Source organism: Chiroxiphia lanceolata, chromosome 5 (genome assembly GCF_009829145.1).
Source record: "Chiroxiphia lanceolata isolate bChiLan1 chromosome 5, bChiLan1.pri, whole genome shotgun sequence".
Classification (NCBI taxonomy): domain Eukaryota; kingdom Metazoa; phylum Chordata; class Aves; order Passeriformes; family Pipridae; genus Chiroxiphia; species Chiroxiphia lanceolata.
Window position 1 is genome coordinate 26,178,395 of NC_045641.1, and position 20,000 is coordinate 26,198,394.

At 35.8% G+C, this 20,000-nt stretch overlaps 1 protein-coding gene across 9 annotated transcripts in view; it reads right to left on the bottom strand.

The window, feature by feature from the left end:
* FOXP2 (forkhead box P2) overlaps nt 1–20,000 on the bottom strand; it is a 407,653-nt gene that overhangs the window by 8,499 nt on the left and 379,154 nt on the right. For all 9 annotated transcript variants that reach the window (XM_032688023.1, XM_032688017.1, XM_032688020.1 and 6 more), the window contains 2 exons: nt 19,646–19,715; nt 18,659–18,822 (listed from right to left, as the gene is read on the bottom strand). In XM_032688023.1, the coding sequence (XP_032543914.1) occupies nt 18,659–18,822; nt 19,646–19,715 (234 nt within the window). The remainder of the gene's footprint in view (nt 1–18,658; nt 18,823–19,645; nt 19,716–20,000) is intronic.

Genomic DNA, 20,000 nt, shown 5'->3' on the forward strand with positions numbered 1-20,000 from the left:
AGTGTTGAGTACCTAAACATAAACTCTGAATAAATATTTATACATTACATGACTTCTTATTAATATCTGTGCTACTCAAATCCTAACAGCATGTCACAGCCTAGTTCTGACTTCTGATCAAAAGTTTCTTATCTACTATATAATTGGAATTTTTATTTTAGCAAAGTTTATTATGGTTCCTTGATGAAACAATTCTGGGTTCAGAACTAGTCCGTGTTTTTTATTAATGATAAAGAAGATAGAATAGAGAGCATGGTTATTAAATTCATATATGTCAACAAACTGGGAGGTAATGCAAGTGCATTGGTGAAGATGATGAGATTTCAAACCAATGGCAGCCTGAGAAAATCCCAGTAGAGGTTTAGAAAAAACTGTTATATGATGAAAGGCTGAAAAAAGGATGTCTTAGATTATAGAAAAAGCAACAGGTCAGATGCTAGGGGTTTCACCTTTCAAAAGGTAAAAAAAATTAGCACAAGTGAAGCACAGGGTCAGGTTGCTTAGGGAGTCCTGGAGTCTGCATCCTTGTAAGCCTTTACCAAATCATCCTTGGAGTTAGACACACATCTGTGAGAAGTAAGTTCAGTCACCGCTAACTCTTTGGTATAATAATCTCTTAGCAAGTTCAATTAGGACATCATGTCCAAATGTCCTCATCAAAACACCTCTCTCCTTTGAAGAACTGTTGACAAATTACACCTCTACATGAACTACAGACTGACAATGCAGTGTCACAAATAGGAAGCAAGGAGATGAATGCAGCAGCAGCAAAAATAAAACATGGCTATGGTAAATTATGTCAAAGCACTTTTAGGTAAAGATATAAACAAATTAACATTCTCATTTCCATGGATAGCCTTCTTTACAATTGACGGATCTACAATTATAAAGAAGACTTTCCTTGTAGCCCAGCACTTTCAAAATAATACTCTCTGTGAGGGATGTTTTTAATATAAAAGAAGGATTCTAATATCTTGCAGATCTGCCTTCTCATCTCAATACATTACTTCTTCTTTGCCCACAGATCACAGAACATGAAGTTCCTCTGTCTCTGTGTCTGCCTCAAGCATTCACTCTTCCACAGGCTTTACAGCTTTACATGAAGAATTTTCTCTCACTTCCATAACTGGCAAACTACAACTGAATACTGTATCCTTAAAGAAATCATAATTTGTAACATTTAACTGAAACAACCACCAGGAGACAGGTAACAGTTGCAGGACACTTATGAAGACTGTAGGCTGTTGGAGAAGAGCTTTGAGGCTTTAAAGGAAAAAGAAAGATAACAGGACAGGCAGCTGAGGGATATATACTAGGAAGGCGTGTATAAAGTAGGTTCCAAATATTTAGGGACAAAGCCAAATTCTCAAAGCCTGCAATAACTCGTCTGATACAAGGTGAACTTGTCTTCTGAGTTTTGCATATGCCTGATCCTGCCTTGGGAAAACATGTTTAGTATAATAGCTATTAAAATCCTGCTAAAATCTAGACAACAGCAACAAAACAAGTGCTACATTCAACTTTTAAACATTAGAATGTATGCTGTTCCTGACAAGAAAACAACCAGATCCTATAACCAAGTACATGATTTCTTAATTAAATTGAGTTGAGCTGCTGTCAACAAGGAGACAATATACTTGATACAATATTCTCAATTATGAATAGCATGTTTTCTACAGTGGATTCACATCACATCAGCTTTAATGTAAGGGGATACTGAATCCAACAAAACAGCAGTGAGAACACAGGACAACAAAATATAAATAATTACAGTAAACAAGGTTTAGATTTGGTTAGTAGAAATAGTGCTCATTCCAAGCTTTGAATAGAAAATGCAAATTTTCTTTGGAAAAAATGTGAAGCCAGACAATGCCTTATAACCATCAGCACTGAGTTACCACAGTGATCCTTCCCTTCTTCAAAAAAAGAGCTTTAACAATTTAAGTTTCCCTGTATATCTTTCATGCAATTCTATAGAAGGAAAAAAAATTAGTTAATTTCTTATTTGTGTATGTGAAAAAGAAAAAAGTGCCAGTAGTTCAGTGTTTAATTCTGAAAGCTGCCAGGAAAGTTCCAGGATTTAATCCCTCCAGGATTTCCAGAGGAACAAATTCCACAGTTCAGATCTGGGTCCTCTAAACATTGTTGCCCATATTCACCCAAAATCTTTAATGTTCTGTTAAAATCATTTAAGAAAAAGTGGTGGGGGACATCACAACAGAGAAATTGAGTCTCTCAGGCAGTTAAGTCAGTGTAATGACTGACACTGAAAAGACTTTGCTCTTGGCTTTGTATTGAAGAGGTGGTACACATTGAGAGAGAGAAGCTGCCTAGGTCAACGTGCTTACTGTGAGCCATGTAGCCAAACGTATGGTTTACAACAAATCATGTAATTCTTTTAAGCTCTTTCAGAGCATTTTTATTCCTCTCAGGGGTTGCAATAACCAGTCTGTAATTATGAAAGAATAATTTTTTTCTGGGTTGCAGCTGAAAGCATTTTGTATTGCTGTGGTGACTTAGGCATCTAGTAACACTAGGGAGTTTTTTGCTTTGGTATTCAATGGCACAAAGGGCAATAAATTAGCTCAAGTCTTGAAGTCCCTCCCAAGTTTATTTTCTGAGACTTTAATTCTGATACTATTGGCTCACTAGCTTTCCTAGTGACTTCCTGTAGAAGTGTATAAAGATGATGAATTTTCTAAAACTTGGATGAAGAAAGTTTTCCCAGGGGAATATTTGGGACTGAATAATTTCTAAGCCATATATGGTATGGCAGCCTATATTGATTTTCTTTTAAGATTATGTTTGCATGTTAAAGTAATAAAGATTTTTAAAAGGCAAAAAACCCTCCAAACAATTAGGTAGCTCCCAAGAAACTTTAACTATTTCCCAAACCAAATTATGTTCAGTTTAACCCATTCTTCGTCGCAATTCTGTAGACAGCCTTAAGCCCGCAAACATTAGATCTTCACAACCGGTTGGTTAGTCTGCAGATATTCCTCTAACTGTACTATTTATCTACTATTTATCTTTACTTCATTACAGTGACTGTACTTCAGTATATGAAAAGAACAAATCAGAACATGCTTTGTTTTGTGTAACATATTTTCAGTGGAGTTTTTAACATCAAACAACTGCATTTTTTAGTTACATTTTTGCTTATTACTCACACTGCCTTCAATTCTTTTATGCTATAGGCAGTCTGCACTGCAAGTGCAACTTTGATTCAGCTACAAAAGTGTTCCATGCATATGCTGGGAGAAGATCCACAGCTACAGAATTCTTCAAACTGTGGAAGAATATTTGTATCCAAGTCAACAAGGTGAGCTACTAAGCTCAAAGAATACTGTGGTAAATCTAATTATTTCTGTACATTTTCATATTTTTGTATTTAAAGAACAATTTAAATATTAATTTTTATCTGAAGCATCTTGGCTTTCTAAAGAATTCCCTGTGTTAATATTAAGTATATTCCAAGTTTAACTTGTTGAAATATATTATGTACAACTTCTATTGCTGTCTGACTTTTTTTCCCTCATAGACCTCAACCAGTATTTCCTCAAGAAGCGCTGTATCACATCTTACCAGTATAGCTATAGATATGTAGAATTTCCTACAGCAGTTTAAAAAGAAAAGCTCTCTTTTCCATTCCACGATTACAGATGAAGAACTTTTATATTTATGCATTGGTAGGCAAATGGAGACAAATCCTCAAATCCTACAGCATTTTCATGTTATCTAATTCTATTACTTTGTCTTTCTACAATTTCACGCTATTATAAAAAGTTTATTATTTTTCTTAAGTAGAAGTGAACTGTTTATTGATATGAATATGTACCACCACTTAGGGAGATACTAATCCAAATACTGAGAAAAGGAAGAAAGAATATTAGATGAGTAATTAAATACAAATTGAGTAATGCCACAACTGTCCCAGAATCCATTATTATTTCTCCTTGAAGATCAGGAAACATCTCCTCCATGTGTTTATCACATATACTGAAATGCCAAAGAAGTAGCATTAGTTTTAGATAAAATAATGCCTATATGCACATCTCCAGCTTCAAACAAGAAGAGGAGGAAGGTCCTGTTGTCCTGTATCCTTGTCAGGCAGCTGAGGGTGTGCTACCTCATTTCCCCGAGAGAGCAAAGCTACAACATCCTGGTGGAATAAAACTGGACACAAAATTCCTATAGAAACAGTGCTCCTCAGTGGGCTTTGTTTACGGTTATACTTTGTCAATCTGGTACTCTCAAATTACACCCTTCTACCCTGAGCCCTCCAAGAGCCATTTTGAGAAAAAAAAAAAAAAAGGAAAAAAGAAATAACAACATTTTCTTCTCTCAAAGGCAACACTGAAGCACAAAAAATACATTTGAAATATACTGATTTTCATATCTATCATCTTATCTATCACCAAGGATTTCAAGTCTACCATGGTGGAGCTGGGAGATGCACTGACTTGGCAATGGAAAGCTGAGGCAACAGGCCTAGCTGGCAGGCACCACTGAAGATGCTGACAGGAGATGAAAGTGCATAGGAATAATTAATTAGGCCACTAAAGTTTGTCTTCTTTAGTTCATCGCTAGAGGAGATGGCATAAGATGGAATTAATGATCAATGGTCACAAAATGCCTCTGGTGCATCAAGTAAGGTGTAGGAACAAGTACAAATGAGTTTGCGTAAGTCTATTATTGCTTTTACAACCTCTAAACTAGACTTGCTTTCCTATTTATAGTATCTGTTGATAAAATGTTATCAGTTAGTGTAGAAGAAGCTAGTGTTCTTTTTGCCTTCTCTTCAATTACTCTAGGATAAAAGGGAGGCGAGTCCCTGAGGGTGGGGAGAAGAAAAATAATGATAATCACAACCCCCATCATTACCAACTGCACAAAACTGGTCTTGCAAACACAACTTTTCTTTTGTGATACATTTAAAAGATGTAAACTCAGCTACTGCTGTTTGTAAGATCCGCCCCTTCTGTGAGCACCTGATATGACTTCACTGATATGTGTAAAACAAAGTCCAGAGCACCTTTCTCCTTAAGCTTGGTTGCTAAAATGCTCATTCTTGGTTGCTTCTGCTCATTCTCTCATGGTTCTGTTTTTAAGAAAATATATGCTAGGATCACTGGATAATTCAGGTCAGAGGGGCCTCAGAAGATCTCTAGATGAACCAGCTTCCTAAAAAAGGCACAGCTAGAAGGTCAGACCAGGTTGTTCAGGATTTTAGCCAGTCAGGTTAAGAAAACCTCCAAGGACATAGACTATACAACTTCCTTGGCAACAGCCCACTCACTGCCTAACTGTCCTAGTGAGGAAAGAATACTCTTTATATCCAACCTGAAACCCTCATTTTAACTTATGCCCAGTGTCTCATTGTACTCAGTGAAGAGCCTGGTTCCATCTTCTTGCTAATCTCCCTATAGGTACTGGGGTCAGGTCCCCTCAAAGCTGCCTCTTCTCCAGGCTGATCAAGTTCAGCTCTCTCAGCCTCTCCTCAGATGACAATTGCTTCTGCTTTTGACCATTTGGGTAGACTTTTGCTGAACTAACTCCAGCTTACTGCTGTAATTTTTAAATGTGAGGTGCTAAAAACTGGAAACAGACAGGGATCTTCCTTCCTGAGTGCAGAGCATGGCATTTCATAAAGTTCCTCTTGGCCCAGTTCTTCAGACCATACAGGTCCTCTGAAGTGCTATCTTACCCTTATGCATAATGACTGTTCCCCTAATTTGATATCATCTGCAAACCTAATGAGAAAGAAGTCCATCCTGCAAAACATCAGTTGTTAACCAGAGTAGGTCCCACCATATTTTTATGTCCCAGGAGAAATCAGAGAATACCTGGGTATTGCAAATGGAAGACCAGAGTAAAAGTCAACAACAATTAATAACTGGATGTGAAGATCTAGCACAAATATGTCAGAGGAAAGCTACTCTGCATATGTGTCTAAGTGCCTATGTATCACTAATATCAGAGGGGAGGTGGACAGCAGGAAGATACTCATTGTTACATGAAAATCTGAACCAAGTGAACACATGGTGCTATTTTGAAGGGAAGAATACACCACAAGCTACATAGGGTGTCTGGAAAGGAGGTACAAAGTATTAAGAAGGCAGTTAAATGCAAAAAAAAATATTAAGACATTACACTTATATTAGCAGGAAAAAGAAAACCCAAACCTTTTTAAAAAACTCTTACAAACTTATTTGTTAGCAGGTCATATCCAATTAGTCCTGACACAACTGAGAAAATATTTCTTGCTTGTATTTGCATGGATAAAATTGTTCCCGATTTCAACATCAGTGATTTTGCTAACGTTGTAGCTAATATTGTAGTAGCTAATATTGTAGTCTACTAGGATTGTACAAATTTTCAAAGATCAATAAAAAAATTTTAGATCTAATTTAAGTCTATGGCAAAATTCCCCTTGACTTCCTCAGGGTCATGATTTCAATTGTGAAGTTTATTCACAGTAGAAGATGTAAGTAAAATATGTAAGGCATCTGACAGAAAGCTTGGGGAAAAGGAGGAATAACCAAAGGTGAAATATATAGTGAATCACATATTTTTCTACTAGATGAATGAGGTGGAATAGCAAGTAAGACCGGTAATTTTACTTGCTCTATAAGGCATCTAAGAGTAATACTATAGTAAACAAGGAGAGCTGATAATGTATTTTAATTTGCAAATTCCTGTGACAAACTTCAAAAAATCCAACTGATACTAAAAGTAGACATAAAGATTTGCCAGTATTAAAACTAGTTAGATGAAGGAAGAACACAAGATTATTTCACAACATAGAGGTAGGCTAACAGCAAGAATTGTCTAAGACTGTACACTGGATTTCTATTTTGAACATAATTATGAATAAACCTGAAGATATAAATAGAAATAACAACACAATATATTTAGATTAGTTATATGTAAAGTTAACTGTGAAAAAACCCCAAAGTTGACAATCCTTGGCAAATCAATTTACTGTTGACACATAAAAGAAGACAATAAACTACCCATATTCATCCATCTACTGTAACCACTTGGGAAATATATTATTATGAATCCTTCAGCGGTGCCTCTGCTTAAGAAGTCAAGACCCAGTATGTTAGACTAACTAGGAGAGAATAATGACAGTTGCAATAATATAGAGCATGTTTACGTATTTATAAGTAGGCCCTCGCCTCAACTAGTATGTTCAATGCACTTGGCTACCTTTTACCTAGTACTCACTCATCTCAAAAACAATATAGGAGTATCCAGGAAAGAACAACAGAAGTGACCTATGGCATGGTAAACATATTTGTAGGAGGAAACATAACAAATGGTAGGAGTACTTTGAACTGATTTAATTTATCTGCCTCTGAAGTCAACACAAGAGGAGTAGAGGCCTGGAGATATGAGTAAAAGTGATACAATAGAAATATGGAAATAAGGAAAATATAGGAAAAAAGCAAATGTTCACCTTCACCTTACACATAATTAATATGGCATATCTATGATCATTTTATCATTACAGTTATCACACTACAATTTATTGTAAAATAAAGAGGCATAGTGCTACTGCAAAAGAAGTTTTTAAAATCCTCTGTAAGTTATACAGTTAATGAATTGTGTTTTTTAAAAACACTATATATTTAAATACTACTAAAACCATTAAGTATTCAATAATTCCAAGATGCTATCTACCATTACTCTACAGCAAAAATGTTTAACACATACTGACCTTCATATTGCAGAAGCCAGCCAGCCATTAATTCATGGACACTAGTAGCAAACCTTTACTTTTTCATTTCTATAGCATAGGCACTTCCCAACTCAGGGATGACTTCGTGCTGCTTATCTACAAAATATACCAATACATTTGATCCTGAAGTGGCTGGAGATGGTGTTTGGTGCCTCCTGCCGTATCAAAATGACAGATTTTTTTTTTGACAATCGGATGATTTCATTTCACTTTGACCAAAACCCAAAAATTCTTCATTAAAAATGGGCAATAAAAACATACAGATTTTTTTATATATTATGAAACTGATAATTAAATTGACCAGATCTTGGTGTTTTGTCTGTTGTTTGTGGTTCTTTTTTAATTATTATTCTTTTTTAATTTGGCAATAAAAAGCCAAGACTATAAATAGGGATATCCTATTTACACTTATATATTATCAGCTACAAATGTTAATATCACTTACTAAAGAGATGAAACATTGAACATAGATAAAGAAATTATCTTTCTAAAAAACTGGCATATTAAACATACATTTTCTTTAAATATCAAATGAGGCTTAAAACTCACCTACAATTAGCCCTTCTTATGGGATCAAAATTTTTAAGAACCAAGTTCTGATTAAGAAGATGACATTAACATATATTTTCTGATTCTGGTAACTCTTACTAGAATTCCCATCCTTGACATTGTCTTGCTCCCTTTGGTGTCTAAATAAATGTATTTTCTCTGTGACAGAACAACAAAAAAGTAGAAACTTGACTAGAAATTAGCTTAGGGCACAGGCCTCTAAAGTCTTTCAAACCATCAACTGTATCTAGTTCAAACGTCAAAAGTTAACATGCTAAACAAAGAAAAGGATTAGGGAGAAAGAGCACAGTAGTTTTTAAGGCAAAAATTCAAAGGAAAAAGACAAAGTGCTAGAGATTTGAGTGTGAATATTTTTGGGGTTGTTGAAGAACCACAGAAAAAGACAAGCCCACAAACAACCAAGTTCAAGACAAGAGGCTGTGGATCCGGTGTGCTATGTAGTATCTAATGGTTGGGAAGTTTTAAAAATTGTACTAGTTACACAAAAACTTATCAGCAACAACTAAGTATCTCAATGTTATTTGTGAGTTAGAGCAGACAAATATTCTCTATGTAAAATCTGGAAAGCTATGCAATGATCCAGGAAAAGCTGAGGGAGAATTTGGACTGTGCTATGTGTGGTCTTTGTATATTTTAATATAAATACATGGTACATAAGGTTGTTTTTCTCTATTTCTGTTGAAAACTTTTACATCAATAAAACTCTTGGGAAACATAGCTGATCAGAGAGATAATACGGGACAAAAAAAGTTGAAAAAATATCTTTGGACTAACAATTCCAGCACATTTTTGTGAGATTTTACAAGCTCAATCAACATTTCTGCACAGTGACACCTAAATATTTTGCTATAATGCAGTAACAAGAATTAAATACCATTACACTTACACCTAGGCATGGAACATCTTCTGGAACAGTTTACTGAAAATGTTGATTGATATGCTTGATGGTAGGTTTCAAAATTTTCAGCAGGATGCTACCGAAGTATTTCCTTTCCATCTGCTAAATTTCTTGGCACTTTCATCTTTATTTTATTTTTTAATGTTTAAAAGCTAGGACTTGAAGTGATCATAGAATCACAGAATATGCTGAGTTGGAAGGGACCTATCAGGATCATTGAGTCCAACCCTTAGCCCTGCACAGAACCATCCCCAAGAGTCACACCATGTGCCTGAGAATATTGTCCAAATGCTTCTTGAACTCTGTCAGGCTTGATGCTGTGACTACTTCCCTGGGGAGTCTGTTCCAGCACCCAAATACCCTCTGGGTGAAGAACCTTTTTCTAATATCTAACCTAAACCTCCCCTGACTCAGCTTTATGCTGTTTCCTTGAGTCCTGTCATTAGTCATGAGAGTGAAGAGATCGGTACCTGCCCCTTGTGAGGATGTTGAAGACCATGATGAGGTCTCCCCTGTCTCCTCTTCTCAGCTGCTCCTCCTGCTTCTGTAAAAGACCCTTCACAATTCTTGCAGTCCTCCTTCAGATATTCTCTAATAGCTCAATGTGGTTTTATATTGTGCTGCCCAAAACTGCACACAATATTCAAGGTGAGGCCGCCCCAGTGCAGAGCAGGATGGGACAATCGCCTCTCTCGACCAGCTGGCGATGCTTTGCCTGATGCCTCCCAGGACACGGTTGGCCCTCCTGGCTGCTGCTGACACTGCACTGGTACTGCTGACTCATATTCAACTTGCCATCAACCAGGACCCGCAGGTCCCTTTCCATAGCGCTGCTCTCCCGCTTTTTCATTCCCCAGTATACACACAACCAGGGTTGCCCTGTCTCAGGTGCAGAATCCAGCACTTGCCCTTGTTCAGCTTCATATGGTTGGTGATTGCCCATTTTTCTAATTTGTTAAGGTCTCTCGTCAAGCTCTCTCTGCCCTTGGGGGAGTTGACAGCTCCTCCCAGTTTAGTGTCATTGGCAAACTTACGTGGTATTCCTTCTAGTCCTGCATCCAGGCTGTCAATGAAGATGTCAAAAAGAACTGGACCAAGGATGAAGCCCTGCAGAATCCCACTAGTGACAGGTCACCAGTCTGACGTTACCCCATTCATTATTATCCTTTACACCTGACCTGTGAGCCAATTGCTCATCCATCATGTAGCACAGTTATTCAGCTGTGTGCTGGACATTTTGCCCAGAAGGATACTGTGAGAGACAGTATCAAAAGAACAACAGGAGATAAAAGCTCAAAGCATTTTTTTGGCTATGATATCTGATAATGCCAAATTTGCAGGAAATGAAGAAAACGAGGAGAAACACAAAGAAAAATTAAAATCAAGTTGGGGGGAAGTGCCTAATTATCTAGACTACTACTATGACAGTATTCATGGCTTGGCTTCGTGAACGAAGATTTGGGGAGGGCTCTACCCACGTTTGTTGCAAGCGCGTTGGTGGCTAAAAAGGCCAATACGAGATAGATATGTCCGGTTGCAGTATAATACTGCATCAAATAAACACACCCCCGATCCATCTCAATCAGAAGCTTATAGAAGAGTCTTTGAAGAGCATTAGTGAGTGGCCATGATCATACAAAGATTCTGCAACATCATTAAACCTTTATTAATGGTACAGTGGAACAAATGAACTTGGTAAAGTCTAGGTAAAGAAGAAAAACTACTGGATATGTTCAGCCTATTTAATACATTTTTAATATTGTTTCTTAGTTAGAGAAAACCACCAGAATACTTGCAGTTATAACTCTAACAAGGTCTGTACTACAGGCATTCACAGCTCTGTTCTAAATCAAAGGCTGCTGATGGATGCAACTACACTTTGCCACAAGATTGTGAATGTTGTTTCCGTATATGGACTTTACCAAGTATAATCACATCTTCAGTCATCTGGAGATTTGGTAACTTCAGTGTGACCTACAAATGGGGTTTCATACTGAGGTGAAGTCTTTCTCTAAGGTCCTTAAAAAAAAAAGTGCATTGGAATTTTTAGTCTTTTAAAATGTGTAAAGTGCCTATTTTCTACAAATTCTAAAGACTAAACAGTTGACAAAAACTAATTTCTCAGCATGATGTCCTATATTTTTCAATAAATGTTTGTTTGGATTTATGGGTCATAATTTAAGCTACCGGGATATAATTGTATGCTTTTATTTGACTTGTTATCTTATAAATAAATGTAAAGACACATTTTGGACATGTGTATTTAGAAAAAGATATCTAGAAAGTTCACTTTCAAAATTTTTGGCTTATAACATTACAGTTACTAAAAAAACAAATGCAATCATCAAGAGTGGATAAAATTTGTAACTGTCTGTGCAGTTTTAGAAATACATTGTTAATTGCACTGTCATCTCAGTTTTGCATTGCACAAAGACAGGAATCTCTTATGAACTAATTTGAAGAGTTACACAACCACATTGCAGGGAGATTTAGTTGTGCAACTTCAAACACATTTTTAATATCTACAACGATATTTAAGATGCTGCCTTTTCTTATACTGAAAAATGTGAAAAGCATAAGTATATCGTCCATACACTGAGAATTCATGACAGCAGTACCACAAAGTTTTCAAAGACAGCTTCCTAAAAGGTTCTGTAAAACCCCACAGGAGTCTAACAACTTTTACACGTTGTGCTATGGGGATCTGACTCTTTTCATCTGAAGGTGCTGTATCTCTGGAGTGATCTTTTTAAGAGCATTGGGAATGTATTCTAGAAGTGCAACAGTTAGGGCTGGAATAACGTAAGAAAGAAATGGCAACTTCTGATCAAAAGTAAGAAATGTAACATTTAAGAAGCAAAAGAGGAAATAATAAAGGACTGGACCATCAGTGTTGGAAGAAAACTGATGAACAGAAGCAAAATGTAGAAGACAAATAGACTGAAAAGGAGAGTAAAATAAAATAAAATTAAAAAATAGGATAATATAAATATTTAGGAAAACATTCAAGTGAAAAGTTGTGTCAATGAGAATGATGAAAAATATTATTAATCAAAACATCATTGCTTATTTTTCCATTAGTGTCCACATGTGAATGGCTCTGTACAAAAGCCAAAATTTTTTCACTGTGTCTTATCACAATAGAACTTTTCTCAATGGGAATATGCTCAGACAAAAGATATAACCTTTAAGATCCCATTTCCTAGCTGTTCCTCTTTCCACATAAAAATAAAAGTCAATTGTTGTCACAAAGTCTCTTTGCCCATTATCTTCCTTATGTTAGATTTATGAATAAAAATGTGTGAAATTAAATTATACAGGCATTAAAATATCATGTGATTAGGTGAAACAGTTTTGATGAACAAGGATACCTAAAATACTGCAATTGCTACCACATTCATCCACTCAATTACATGCTTCTCACCTATTTAATAATGCTTGTTACATCCCTGTTAATTGATGTGTTTTACAAGTTTATTTTCTTATAGACTATGTCAAGTCTTATACAATGAGCAAGAGACTTGGATCATAGCAGTCCCCTAGAACAAGCCTCCAAGGTAAATGCAAAGAGATCATGAAATGGGACAATGAAACGATAACAAAAAAAAAAAAAAAAGGAACGAAGGAAAGACAGGGGATTGGAACATTATGAAGTTAAAGAAACAAGGGAATGAAAGGGATTAAAACTAGAATGATAGGTAACCTACTGTAAGTGGTGTGAAAGCTTAACAGTGGGGGACTGGAATAATCAGATATGGGAACGACCTGACAATGGAATGCTTTCAAACTGAAGCACCTCAAAAGTAAATGATCTTAGAGCAGAATAATCATATTTGCCTCTGGGAATAAAATTTAAAGATAAAAAAGTTTGAAAAAAAAATAAGTTTGATGATTATGCAGATAGAACTGCAGAGAGAAAGGATACAGTCAGGGCATGAGTGAGAAAAGTTAAAGGATTAGGTTGGGAATGACAGTAGAATACAAAGGAAAAAGTGACTGAAACCACAGATTGTTGGAACTCACTTTTTCCACACAAAATTGAAGACGAAGGACTACACTGGATATAACTTATTTTTTTTTTCAGAGATTGACTCTTACTCTTATTCATTTGGACAAAAGTTATTCTTTCCCATAACAGCCTAACATAAAATTTTCTAGAAACAGCTTTAAAGATCATGGGATACATGTGCGCATCTTGACATTTGGCTTCAAACAATTCCTGTCTTACAGAGTCCAGAACTAAAATAGCTGAACACAAAGAGTCACAGAGGAGATGAGGATATATTAATTCACCTTTTAAGAAGTCATTCGAAAAATTATTTCTTCTTTTCACAGTACTTTTTAAAAAATACAAACAATGAAAATTCTATAAATCCAAATGACATCTATTAACTCCAGGATTCTGGATTTGCTGTTAGGAACTAGATTATTTAGGTAAATCAGCGGAGAATATGAGATTATTTGCACTGTCCTCAGTGCATTCTCACAGAGTGAGAATTCTCTACATTCTCACAGAGTGAGCAGAGAAAAAACCATGATGACAACCCCCTTCCACAAAACCTCAGCAGAGGGATATCTGCTTTTCCTATCTCTTTTGCTAAATCCTCCCACTCCTTATTGAATGAGCTGCAGTGAGTTTTAACAGTATAGTATAACCACCCCATTGTTTCTTATGGCAAGACTACATTTTCTCAGTCTACAGTTTTTCTTGTTTTCTCATGACCAATTTGTCTGTTTCCTCAACTGCTACAGAGACCTTTTCAGATTAAAATGCTACCTTTTCCCCCAAGTTTATACAATGAAGTAAAATGGCATTTTGCATGATGCATTTGCCATGACCACATGGAAAAATGATGTAATAAGTGTTCTGGTGATAGAACACCCTGGTCTGTACCATTTGCAATAATCACTTGAGTGTGATCAGTCTAGTACAAATGCAGAGACAAACACCAGAGAAACAGTTGAACTTGATTTCCATCCCTTATATGCCATCTCCAGAGTGAGAATTCTTGAACATATAATAGAGACAGGAAAAGTAATAACAGAAAGTTTATTTCATTATGATCTTGTTGTTAATTTAAGAATCTGAATTTATTAGTTCTGAAAGAACTGACTTTCAAATCCCTCCAAAACTCTTCAGCACTATGCTGACTATGATGTTTCTTATGTTGTTAAAAAGAGGTTGCTAAAAATGCTATTAAAAAGAAGTTGCATTATCATTAATGCACGAACTTATTGTTCCTAAGCATCATGTCTTATACAATGCTGTTGTTTCCTCAGGAACAATAATATATTTCCAAAGTTTTCCATAGCCATGCAGCTTTAATTGCGTTGTTTGGATGCTTGTGGTTTCTTTTTTCTTACTTCGGAAGGCTCCATTTATACAAAGGTGTGTACTGTGGAACTTCCAACTAGAGCCATGTACAATTGTTATGCAAGACTAGCAGCAACTTATTTCACATCAACAATGAATTTTTATGTATAAAGTATCTTCAGTTGTATTTGTCACTTTGAAACCTGTTGCTTATCAGCTATAACTCATAATAATTTTGGAGAAGTAGTCCACACTGAAAAAATTAAGGAAGAAACAGTCTTAAGCATTGACTTAAATTAAAATACAATTATCTGACACTGATTGTTGACAACTCATCTTAGAAGAAATTAGAATTTTAAATAGAATATATATGCCCACAATAAGTAACATATTTTCTTAGTGAAGATTTATGTCAAGGATGCACTCAGTGCCTACATACCAGGAATTGGACTTGAAGATTAGTCAAAGACAGAACTTGAATTTAATACTGCTGAAACACAGAAAGTAAACCTAGGATTTAAGATCCCACTAGTGATATGCTGCATACTGGATCATGGAATTATCATCTTTCATTAGACAGAGAAAGGAAACTGGAAGGCACACAGCATAAAATTTCAGATGCTTTATGTAATTATTAATACAAGAGTTACCCCAACTACCAGGCCATGGTTATCCTGATCACCTACAACTTACTGCAGTATTTTTAAGTGTTCAAAAAGCATAAGAAATGGAGCGGATTATATTTCATTACCCGAGGCCAAAATTTTAAAGCTTTTAAAGTGCCCTAAATACTCTGGCTGGAACTCGCTGCACTTAACAAGCACTTAAATGTGATACAGTTACTTGAAGTTATAGACCTACTGTCTTTCTTTAGTCAATGAACAGAAACTATTGTCTAAGCAAGTTGATTTGCCCACCTATGTTAAGACACCTGGCCGCAGATGGGTAAGTTGATGATTTAACTGCTCTTACTATCCTGTTTCAAAAACCAGATGTGAAGCACTAGGTTCAAAGACTGGAATAATTCCCCCACTCTCTGACACTCAGTAGCTAAGGTACCACAGCAACAGAAATCAATGTTTCTGATAATGTTCCCATTCTCAAGCATGGAAATACTGATTTCTGCACACACACACAATATTCGCTATGTTTATAAAAAGATGCATTTATGCTAAAAACATCAGTCTGAACATCTCAAAATAGGAAAATTTTGCTATCATACATTTATCTGATAAAACAATATTCAATACAATTTTAACAACCTAATGCTTAACTGACGTGCTCTGCTTTGACACTGTCACTGGGACTCTTCTCACATTTCCTGCCAATGTTCTAATACTAAACAAATATCTTGCCACGAAAGCTTGTCTAGAATCCAAATTCTGCACCTTCCCAGATGAATGCTGTGATCTCTAAATTGTGCATCACCTCTTGCTTCTTTCTCTAATACCATGCTCCATTGTTCCTGGCTGTGTGCCAGCTACAAGATGGCAGGCAACATAATTGCTCAGCATATACCTGGTGTCATGGCTAGTACAGCCTCCTGGGAATCAGGAGATGGAGGTTTAATCTACTTGGAGATTAATAGAGCCCCCAAATTCATAGGTGAGTACAGTAATTATCACACAACCAGAACACTTCTCTAGGGGAGAAACATCCAGAGTTCCTGGATGAACCTTCTCAGGAGGCTAAAAGTAAGATGGTGCTTGTGTCAGTAAAATCCATTTTTTTTACTAGTTTATTAACTATTTTTCATTTTAAAAAAATGGTATTACGTAATCTGTGTAGGTAATGCAAAATTTGTGTCTTCATTGTTTGCCATACTCTTGCTCTCCCTATTGTCCCTATGTTTACCTCCATCTTGCTCTCCCTATACTGTCATTTTCTTAAGTAATGCTCTTTAATAAAAATGAGGAACCCTGACCGATGTGGTCATACAGGCAAGGAAGAGGCCTCTTTTCTTCCTTGGTCCTCTGCCTCCCACACAGACCTCTCCCTTCCTCGACTTTTCCTTGCAGATTGCATTCATTCCCTTTTTGCCTTAGCAAAGAAAAGGTAAAAATGTCACAAGTGAGCAGGTATCTAGTCATGGCCTGTATATTTTGGCTAACAGCTCATAGTCTTACAGAAGCTCAGTGACCGTACGCTGTTTGGTACAAGGCACGAATGAGCATGGGCTCTTTCTCCAGTGGTATCTCAGGGCATTTACTGTTGCTTCAATCTATCAAGAACTGAGCAACACGTCCTTACAAATTTCAGAAGAGTCACCACAGTAAGTCCTGAAACTACATCTTTTGACAAATGGCATACCATAAAAATGAAAGAGGAAGGCTGAATCTTGAGTTACGGTGTAACTCTGTGTATTTGCCTTTTTTATAGGCAAGAACTGCTACAATATGCAGTATTTTAGCTGTAAACACAGCTATCAGTGTAGTCATATCTACATAATCATATGCACAGATATCTCAGTTTATCCAGCAGAATGGCAGACGGTACATAAGATATGTAAACAGATCTGCCAAACACTTCCAAAACAACTTTAATAGCAAGTGTCATTCTTTTCTGTAAAGTAGCTGTTTTTAACACACATGATCTAACTCTTGTTTGCTCTTTAAAGTTTTATTGTCTTGGCATTTTATACAGGAAGAGAGCATTAGCATACTCAGGAGAACTGCTAAAAGTAAAAGGCCTCAAGCTACCCACTGCATGGTTGATAGCATAAAGCATGGGATATAAAAACTTTTGTCTGATTGCTCACTTTACTTGTTTTAAAGTAGTGTTACTCTCAGGAGCATATATTCATGTTCTTTCTACTTCAAGTTTTATTACTTCTTTTGTATTATTTAATACATCTAAAGACACTTCCAAAAGACAAATTTTTCCATTTTGAAAAAGTAATGGTTTGGAACCTGATAAAATACATGAATGTTCACAGTGTATTATTTTCAAAAGCAAGTAGAACAAATGTACAATAAAACAATTAAATGCATGACAATAAACATTTCTGTGTGAGCACAGATATATTAACATACCAAACAAAAGAAGAAAAAATTGGTAAAATATTTTCCCTAAAAAAAGGTCAGATCAAAATGGATTCTTTGCACACCAGAGCATAAGTAAAAAGGGAGTCTGCTCTAAATCACTGTTACTGCTAAATATCCCACTCTAGAAATTAAAATGAGCATTTAAAATGTGAAAGAGAAAATGGAATGAAAAAAGGCAAATGAGTTCAGCTTTTTTAAACATAAAAAAAAAAGGGAGAGATACCATAATTATAGATACACATTAAAAATCATTCTACAGTAAACTTAAAACTAAGTCTACTTAGATATCACACTGCTAATTATTATATAAATAACCTAGGAAACAATACCTCCAAGATACATGTTTTACTATTTAGTAAACAAGAAACTGCCATGTTTGACACCACTGATTAAGGCCAGGCATTCCTAAAGCTTCAGACACATTTCTGAAATCCACAATACATCAATTTTTAATACTTCCACTCTCTCAGCTCCATTAAAAAGATGGTAGGGGAAAGATTTTAGAGTAATTAATGATATAGTTAGCTGCTAAATATTAATAGGAATCGTAGTCTTGCATAAAATATAACATATAAACCTTGCCAATACAGACGCACCAGTAATTAAACTTGAATATGTAATTACACTGATTTATATGACAGGCAAAAAGTTACACTTTACTGGCTTCTATGTAAACTGCGGGCAACAGTTAAAGTTTGCATTTTATGGTTTATATAAATGAGCAATATCTCTACTACAGTTCATAAATGGTTTAGAGACTCATAGTTAAAATTACAACTAATTCGAATGTGAACATTCTGACTACACCTTACAAACCAGGCTGTGAAAATGACCACAGAGATCATTATGTTCAATGCTTGCAAGCAAGATGATGAGATTTAAAAAAAAAAGGCAAAAAAAAAGAGCTTACACCAATCTTACTACAAAGTAAATGAAGACATATCTATTTAAATGTTTTAATATAAATGTTTAGTTTCAAATATATAGCTCCAGACATTTCACTTACCATCTTTCAAAGCAGTTTTGAGTAATATTGTGTCTTAGACTAAGGCATTTTTTCTTGAAAGGAAGCTAAGTGGACTTACATGTGAGGCTGAGGAGAGCAGCCTGGACTGCTATTTCCATTACTGTCAATGTGATCCAGTGAACCATTGAGATCTTCATGGACTGCCTGCAGTAAGCCACTGGATGCGTTATTTATCAGTCCTGGGTTACTAAGCAATGGTAAACTACTCTCTGCCAGTGCAGCCTACCAAAATGAAGAGTAAAAACAAAATGATTACCCCATATATATACAAAGCACTCATACATGTATGAACATTTAGAAATATACACACACAGAGCAGCTCATTTGGAGTAGCTGTAGAGGTGGTCAGAAGGATTTTGTGCATTTCCAATTATTTTCACATTCTGAATATAACAGCATTTCTACTTCTGGTTTGCAATTTCTCTTACTTAGGTTTCATTATTTTCCATTATTAACTATGTTCTGATATTCATGGCATTTTCTAGTTTTATATCATTTTTTGACTCTGAATTACACTTAACCCCTTTGCCCTTCCACACAATGTATGGCTCCTTTATAATGCAGGCAGCTGCTATACTTTAAAAAATGACCAGAACTTACCTCAAAATAAAAAAGTCCTGACATTTGCCTTTTCTGCATAAAAATTATATATTATAATTAAACTTTAAAGTTTTTGCCATGAGCACCATGTTCCCAACACTATGATGTGAAATCATTTATGACAGCTTGGATAAATATTAATGCATATCCACATGCATTTGCAAAAGCTTCTATCAATCTAACATTTGCAGCAAAACTGAGTGTTCCAGATTTTGCCACAGGGTGTCCTTCTTGCTTCTTCACATCAAAAGTAGAATGAATAAGAACTAGTACTTGCAGTGCTAGGTAATACAACTTACTCGGATGATAAACCCAACTATTTAGAATGACCATCAGGTCCACATAAACATAAAAATAGGTAACTCTATACCAAAGTATAAGCAGAAATTAAATATGTCACACATATTTACTGTTAGTAAAGAAAGAATAATTTAGTATTTTTTACCTGCAAGCTTGCATTAAGAGCTGCTCCATAGCCTAAGCTGGTGGGTATGTTTTTCACTAATGTTGGGCTTCTGAAAATAAATGATTTTTCAAAGTTTAAAAAACAGGCAGACATCCTGGGTGGCTCACTGGGTTAATGGATGGGTTTGTCAGCTCAGATGACCAGAGTTTAGACAGCAAAAATGAAGTTGGGGGTGAAAGGGGCTCAACCCACTAGAACACATTGATTTACTTGCATCAGAAAAGCAAAAGTCTTGTTATAATTAGGCCCACGTGGAAATTTGCTCTGACAGCAGGGCCATAGTGACTCATAAAGGTTCTGATCTCACTGAAAGAATTTAACAGAAATAGCTTTA